The 7,890-nt window shown below is 57.0% G+C and overlaps 1 protein-coding gene across 1 annotated transcript; it reads right to left on the bottom strand.

The window, feature by feature from the left end:
* Window positions 1-4,318: 4,318 nt before the first annotated feature.
* Window positions 4,319-6,725, bottom strand: HOXA10 (homeobox A10). Its single transcript, XM_060305001.1, has 2 exons — window positions 5,768-6,725; window positions 4,319-4,593 (listed from the first exon to the last, which is right to left on the bottom strand). The coding sequence occupies exons 1-2, from the start codon at window positions 6,723-6,725 to the stop codon at window positions 4,319-4,321; spliced, it is 1,233 nt and encodes a 410-aa protein (XP_060160984.1).
* Between the last annotated feature and the right edge of the window lie 1,165 nt (window positions 6,726-7,890).

The following is a 7,890-nucleotide window of genomic DNA, read 5'->3' as shown; positions in this document are numbered from 1 at the left end:
TGGATACGCCTGCTTGCTGTTTCCTTTTTTTTTTTTTTTGGTAGCCAGAGAAGGCACCAGTGATTATTAGTATTTTTTAAAATTAAAAGGCTGGGTTTCTTTAAATAGCCTTAGCGCCCCCAAATAGGACGCTTACTAAATAATTAGCAGGCGTTGAGAATTAAGCAGTCTTTACTGATGCCTAGAAAGGAGGGAAATCACAAAACTAAATGTTATCCCTATTTAGCCCACAGGTTTGGGGAGAGAATATTCAGGCTTTTGTGTCTGCTTTTATTTTGGAAGTGAAAAGGATTGTATGTGCATACAGAAACAAGAAATGGGTGTGATTACAAACTGCCTCTTCTAGCCTGAGAGTTCAAAAACCTTGGCCTCCAAAACAAATCCAATACTCAGGTCCTGAAAATGGCAGGGAGGAATTGAGGCGAATGCCCTATGCCGGCCTTTCAGATAACAGGAGGGCAGGCTGAGCAGCGAAAATAGTTCCTGGGCTGCGGGAGCTGGGAAGGGAAGCGCTGCTCCGTGGGCTTTAGCCTAAAGGCCCACACGTGTGTTGGGGGATATGGAGGGGTAGAAGTTGTTTTCAGTTCCCTGTAGCGAGAATGGTCCCTCTGGCTTCAAACCATGGCCTACAACTTGGAACACGGACTCAAGTTTGTATTCCAACGGTTCTGGAATTTAGGATTCCTTTCCCCTATTATTTGAAACAGACTGGCACTGGAAGGGTTCCCTTCTCTAGCATCTGTCCCCACAAGGATGCCATATCTAACATACTCTGAACCTGACAGAAGTTGCTGGCAAGCAAGCAGCCAATCTTTGCCCTAGCGGGGCTCCCTTATCGCGGTTAAAGCCGGAGCCTGGACTCGCAGGCCGGGAAAGCCGAGGAAGCTTCCCGGCAGAGTTCCCTGCGTGACGCTCCACCGAGCCTGGCTAGGCCTCAGCCCAGGTCTCAGCCTCAGCTCCCCAGTGAAGTTGGCGACAGGCCTCCTTGCCCTCGGAGTGGGCACACAGAAACGCCGCGAATGCCCCTAATCAGATCTCCCAGGCCGCCGCGGAGTAGAAACGCCAGGCCGCCGCCATCCGGTCGTGATCGTAACCGAGGCCTTGTCTGCTCCGTGGCATACCAGGCCCAGATCCACACCCTCGACAGCCGTGCCCCTCGAGCCCTTCCTCTGCAGATTCTGACCTCTACTTGAACGCGCATACAAAAATAAGCTACCCCCCGCCTCCACCGCTCTCCCCAAGCAAGCCCTGGATCTCTCCCGGTTCCCTCCCAAAGGAATAGTTGGGGAGGAGAGGAGGTGGAGATAGAAAACTGGACATAGATCGAAGGTGAAAGAAAAGGAAAGAAAAAAGGGAAGGCGTAAAGAAGAAAGAAAAAAGAGGAAGGAAGGAGGGAAGGAAAGAAGGAAGAGTCAAAGGCAGCTCATGGGAGTAGAGGGCGGTTTACAGAGAGAAGGGTAAGTGACAATTCCAGAATCCCAGCTCCTGTTAGCCCTGTCCCTCATAATTTAGACTGAGTCTGCACTGGCAAAGGGATCTTTCCTGATCTCGTACCCTGGATTGGGGCTGGAGGTGTCCCAGCCTTGCAGGAGAATGTCAGAGTCCCTAGCCAGGCGCAGGCCTGGAGCGGGGGAGGCTCAGGATTGAAGCGTGCGCCCCTGACCTTGAATGGCCCGAAGCCCAGAATTCCTACCACGCCCCTGGCGTCCGCGAAGGAGCAGCTAACCTGACCGTACCTGCTCCGGGCCAGGTGGGGGCGGGGGGGTTGAGGCCAGCAGCCTGGCAGAGCGCTGAGGAGGCAGCGTCGAGGCTCCTGCGCGGGATAAGCCGAGGTTGCCACCGCAGGCCTGGCACGACCAGGGCCCGGATGCCCCGCCCGGCCCGGCCCCCGCGCGCACAGGTACCTGAGACGATTTCAACTGAAGTAATGAAGGCAGTGTCGTGCTGTCGAGAGAAAGGTGGATCCCAACAACAGGAAACTACCTAAATCACCGACCAGTTCTGGTGCTGCCCGCGCGGAGCTGCCTCGCCCGCCGCCACTGCCGCCGCCGCCGCCAGAGGACAACCCTGTGATCGCGCCCGGCCCCTCGCCAACCTGCGCCCGCCGCTGTCACTGTGTGTTCCGGGCTGCCGCTAAGGCATCACGGAGGGAGAAGCCACCGGCCCCGGTAAGGTAAACCTGGGAGAAGAAGGGAAGGGAGGTAAAGGAGAGAGAGGAAAATGGAAGGAGGGGAGAAAGCGAGAAGAGAGGAGGGAACGAGCAGTGTGCGGGCTGGTTTCCCAAATCTTGCAGCTCAGCGACCCGGCGCGGCGCCGAGCGGCGGCAGCCCTGGGCGATTCGAAAGCGCAAGGGACAGCAAGGAGTCCGGCTCCCTGTCTGGCCTCGGCCTCCCGTGCTCGCTCCCTGCCACTCGTTCTCCCCCTCTCTCCCTCCCCGCCAGCCAGCCAGCCAGCCGGGGTGCGCGCTCCTGCGCCCCCTCCCCCCTGCTGTCGCCCCCCCCCACCTCCCGCGAGCAGGAAACGCGTGGCCCCGCCGAGGGCGACCAGGTCGGGGAGGCCTGCTGGGGGAGGGAGCACCCATGCAGCCCCGCCGCGGTCTACCTAACCGCTGCTGCGGACGCTAGTGACGCGCTGTGGGCCCAGCCTGCTCCCCGGAGTCCTAGGCTGGGGGTCATTTAGCACCCGGAGACCCACGAAATAAGCAGCCTCTGCGAACCTCCCGGGGGTCTCCCGAAAGAAATCCTGTTTGGCTTCCTCTGTCTATGCAGCTCCCCTCTCAACTGAAACCACTGGTCCAAGACAGCCACAATCCAGATATACTAGCAAGTCATAAAACTGAACAAAAGCCGACAAACCTTACGGCACCAGGGCTATAGGGCCCAGACAAATTACGACCGTCTAGGTAATATTTAAATAGATGCCTAAAGTAATTGCAGGGGGCGCGGGCTAGTCCTCCTGTTGTAAAAGTGGTGGACGGGATAAAGTGGAAGGTGAAGATAAGAAGTCAAAAAAAAAAAAAGAGGTAAAATTAAAAAGCTTCATTCCACAGCTTTTATTCTATAAGAACATAAACATCGTCTTTTTCCACGCACAGCAGCATTACAATATTAATTTATTCTGATTTAAGATTAGAAGTAAATAGAGCTAGAACTAACATTTATAATAACGATAGAATGCATTTGCATAAAACAAGATTGGCAATTTTTCATAATAATAGACATTTATACAGATTTGTATTTTATAGTTTTTTCTTTTTCTGCACCTACAGGTTTGACCCTTTTATGCATGTAACTTCACAGTATAAAGGAAACCCAACAGTGTCTCCCTTCTCTAGTCTATTCCGCTTGCCCCAGCCCTCCTTGGCTTCCGTGAATTTTAGAAAGAAAAAAAAAGAAAAGAAAAGAAAAAAGGGAAAAACGAGGAAAAAAACCTCCACAAGATAGAGAGAATTATGGTGTGCTTGTTGTGTTACCAGTGGTAACAATTATTTAATGACAAAAAATCCACTAAATCTGCAGGTATAAACAAAACAACATATGATTATTTATCTACAGCCAGAAGGGCATGGAAATTCAGACTGAAGTAATTTAGTCCCACAATGCGAGACCTTACACAAACTGGAAGAGAAGTTTCCTTCTCCTGGTCATTCTTTTCTTCCTTTAAAGCTGGGATATCTTACAGAGGAAGGAAAAATTAATCTTTCTGACTTTCTCAGTTTTGCCAATCAGCCCACGTCAAGCCCTTTTGCCAACCTGTGTGTCCATGCCTGCAAGCCCTTCTCTTTGCCAAGGAAGAAAGGAAGAAAGAAAAAAGAGACCCAGGGGCCTGTATCCCCTGATTAAACACAGCCCAGCACTCCAGGCAGGCAAGCCCGGTGGCAGCTCCTTGCACCATTGACCTCAGGCCAGACACCTCAGCTGCCTACAATGCGACCTCCGCCTTCTGGCTAGGTTTGCCGGCCCTGCAGGAAACCAGCTCGACCAGGAGGACAGAGGCCATTTCAAGCAGTGGAACCCCAAGACAGCAAACCATCCCTGTCACCGCTTTACATTTAGGACAATATCTCTGTATATAGAATTTAGCGCTATATGGCTTTTCCCCCCAGAAAACAACAAATAAACCAGCACCAAGCAAACAGAAAAAGAAACAAAAAGTCAGAACAAACCAGCCCTGCACAGATGGAACAGCCAGCGAGATGGTGAGTGTGGGAGGGAGGAATGGGGCTCCGGCACAGGTGCGAGTTCCTGGGCAGAGCCGAAGACAGAGGGGGCAGAATGGCCCTCTGGAAGCGAAAAGAACCGCATTGCCTGGAGCTTCATCAGGAAAAATTAAAGTTGGCTGTGAGCTCCCGGATCCGGTTTTCTCGGTTCATTTTCTTCAGTTTCATCCTGCGGTTCTGAAACCAGATTTTAACTTGTCTGTCCGTGAGGTGGACGCTGCGGCTGATCTCTAGGCGCCGCTCTCGAGTAAGGTACATGTTGAACAGAAACTCCTTTTCCAGCTCCAGCGTCTGGTGCTTGGTGTAGGGGCAGCGTTTCTTCCGGCCGCTCTTTGCAGTGAGCCAGTTGGCTGCGTTTTCGCCTTTGGAATTGCCTGGCATTTAAGAGAATAAAGAGGGGAAGGTTAAATTGAGGCCACGCGGGCTGCACACAGGGGTGAATTCGGATCGTGCCTACCGTAAGAGGGATGCCCTGAGTCACACGGAGAGAGTTATGCCCCCCTTTAGCTTGCCCAGGGAGAGCAGCTCCTCCAAAAGTCATGTGCAAAATCGAGTGGGCCTCCAATCTACACCTACTCTCCCAATTTACATTTGCCTCCGCTTTTTTTCTAAACACCTGTTTTAACACAAAACTGCCAGGTGCCTGCAGAAGGAACGGCCTGGGAGGGCAGGCTGTATATCTTGAACTTAACGCCTTTCTGTGCTTCTCGCCCCGAGGCAGACTAGCATTTCCTGCAGCCCCCAGGCTGCGGGCGCAGACTGGTTTCTTGGAAGGGGGGGGCGGGCCACGTGGCTGTGTCTCACTCCAGTTCCCTGGTTGCCCAAGGCCTGATGAGGAGAGGAAGAAGGACATAGATGGGACATGGGGAAGGCACGAAAAACTGATTGGGGGTCAAGGGCCCTGCCTCACGTCTCTCCAGGAGCCAGGGACGTGCAATCTGGGCGATTTCGAGTTCCAGGGGAAGCGAAATGGCCCCTTTCTGACTCTCAGAGCAGGGCCCAGGCATCCGGGCTGCATATGCCTTTTCTTCTCCCTGCAACGAGGATTCCCATCCCTCCGGCAACTTTGAGAAAAGCAAGGGGGATCGTAAACTCGAACTTCGCCGGTTAATGGGCTTATTTATTGGTGCTGGCGGCTGCTTATTTTGGACGCCTTACAAACATCCGCGCTATCTACGGGCGAGACACATTCCCTCCCTCCTCCTCCCCCCCGCGTGGGCCGCGCCTGGCAGGCTGGGCCCAGACCACCGCTTAGGGTGCTCCGGGGCTCGGCTCGGAGAAGGGCACGCACAAGAGGGGAGTTGCTTGCCGGTGTCCTCGCCCCCAGCCGGAGGACGTCTTGGTGTGGGGCGCTAAGCCTGACATGAATTTTTACTGCGTTCCCACGCCCAAATATTAAAAAGCAAGTTCACAAGGTCAGCCTGCCTGCAGTTCGGGCCAAGGCCGACCGGCTGCCGTGCGGACTCCTGGCTCTCTGCTCCTTCCCTTCTCTGGGTCTGCCTGTCTGCTTGCCCGCCTGACTGAGGCCCTTCAGCGCGCCCTGCTTACCCAGGGAGTCCTTCTCGGGCGAAGCTTTGCTGCTCTCGGAAGGGGCGGGGGAGAGCTCCTCCGCAGCCGAAGACGACGCGTGCGCCTCCTCGTCGCCCTGCGAGCCCCCGCCGCCGCCACCGCAGGCCAGCGTGGGGGGCGGCGGCGAATCGAGGGCTCGCTCCTTCCGGGCTGCATCCGCAGAACCGGAGGCGAGCGCGGGTGGCGGGTCGAAGCCGCGCCCCGGAGGCTGAGCAGGGAACGGGCCGGCGCCGAGCTGCTGCGCGCCGCCGCCGCTGCCGTAGCCCTTGGCGGTGCCATAGGCCTGAGAGAGGCGGAAGTAGCCAGGCACTGGCACCCCGCTGGAGGTGCCCAGGGCGCAGCCGTCAGGCGGCGGGCCCCGCGGGAAGGGGCCCATCTCGGCAGCGGCGGACGAGCCTTTGGGGCATTTGTCAGCCGAGTCGTAGAGGCAGTAGGAGCTCTCCTCTTTGATGTTCTGCGCGAAAGAGCACGAGGTGGCCTGCGGCGGGGGCTGGGGTGGTTGTGGCGGGGGCGGCGGCTGCTGCTGGGGCTGCGGCGGCGGCGGCCCTTCGGGTGGCTCCATCCGGCATGACCGGGGCGCTTCCAGCCACAGATCTATAGGCGCGGGCGCGTAGCCGTGAGCCCCGGGACCCAGGCCCCCGCTGCCACCACCGCCGCCCGGCGACGCCGCCTCATTGCGCTTGCCTCCCAGAGCCGGGAAGAGCCCGCAGCTCTGCAGCCCGTAGGGCAGGTCGGCGGCCGACGGCAGGTAGACCCCGCCGTGGGCATAGTAGCCGCCGCCGCCGCCCCCCGCGCCGCTGCCACCACCGCCAGCCTCGCTTCTGCCGGAGCTGATGAGCGAGTCGACCAAAAAAGAGTTCGCGGCGGGGCTCTCCGAGCATGACATTGTTGTGGGATAATTTGGCGAAGGAAGCAGATAGCCCTTTCTGGCTGACATTTCTTGTGCAAAACATGCTGAATACGATTAGCAATCCCCCCGCACCGCGGCGAGCGCCCGCAGCCAATCCTGAGCCAGAGTTTCCGCGCGACCACTCCCAGTTTGGTTTCGTAGGCGCGGGGCCGCTCTCCGAGGGCGCCCTCCGAGCCCGCGATTGATATAAATATGTAATCTGTATTGATGGGCCGCGAGACGCACACCCAATACCTCAGCCCAAAGGCCAGGAGCTGCGGGGGCAACCCCAACGTGGCTGGTGGGGGCCCTGGCCCCTGGGCTCGCTCCGCCCATGCCCAGACGCGCGCCCTCCTTTGGGGCCTGTTTGAAGGGCCCCTGGGCCCCGCGCAGTTAACAAGTGGGGTGTTTACGGTGCGCACCCCGGCCCGCCTTGGGTGCTCCCCATTTTAATTTCGGAATCAGCCACCAGACCTCGGTGCACTCTAGACACTAAGGGGGGCTGTCAGGGCCTCAAGCTCTTCCCATTCAGCCCTGGACCTGGAGCTGTCTCCCCAAGGTGGTGGACCTATTCCTAAGGTCACCAGGATCCTCAGAGTGTCCGAAATCCAGAGCAGACTGGAAGCCGGCAGTTGCTGCTTCTTTCTTGCATCCCTCACAGAACTCTCCCCAAAATGCAACGCCCTGGCCTCTCAACCCGGTACGCGCTCCGCTCCTCCTCCGCCCGTGGGTTGATCCAGTTAGGAAGTTTACCTATGGCGTGCTCACCTGGCTTGCCGTCTCTGCAGCTTCTGTCGGTGAACCTTCGCGGGCTGCCACGAGTGGGGGGTCGAGGCGACTGACCACTTTGATTGAGAGACTTCCCCACCCTTTTACTCCAAGGCCAGAGCGAGGTCCAGCCACCCCGCAGCCACATGGCCCTGGCAGCCTCCAAGCTCATACGCCTTTGGGGGAAGTGAAAGAAAACATTGATCTTCAGGGTTTTTGGCTTACCAGGAGGCGAAGACCTGGAGGGGGAAACTTGGAGGGGGGTGGCAAATGGACACCTTTGCCACACAATTCTCCTGGAACTCTCCCTTTAGCCTTGGCATTCGCACGCTGCCGGAGGCTACGACAAGAACGAATGTCACCACACTCCTGCCTCTCGGTCCCCTCCCCTCTTCCTCCCTCCCCTCCAAACCCACGGCTGGGGCATCCCTCACTCCCGCAGTGT

The sequence above is a fragment of the Globicephala melas genome, chromosome 9 (genome assembly GCF_963455315.2).
Source record: "Globicephala melas chromosome 9, mGloMel1.2, whole genome shotgun sequence".
Classification (NCBI taxonomy): domain Eukaryota; kingdom Metazoa; phylum Chordata; class Mammalia; order Artiodactyla; family Delphinidae; genus Globicephala; species Globicephala melas.
This window is presented reverse-complemented; position numbering and strand designations above follow the sequence as displayed.

Coding starts and splice junctions, on each gene's coding strand:
- HOXA10 (XM_060305001.1), bottom strand. CDS start 6,725: ATGTCAGCCAGAAAGGGCTATCTGCTTCCTTCGCCAAATTATCCCACA. Junction 4,594..5,767: donor GCCCGAGAAGGACTCCCTGG/GTAAGCAGGGCG, acceptor CTTAAATGCCAG/GCAATTCCAAAGGCGAAAAC.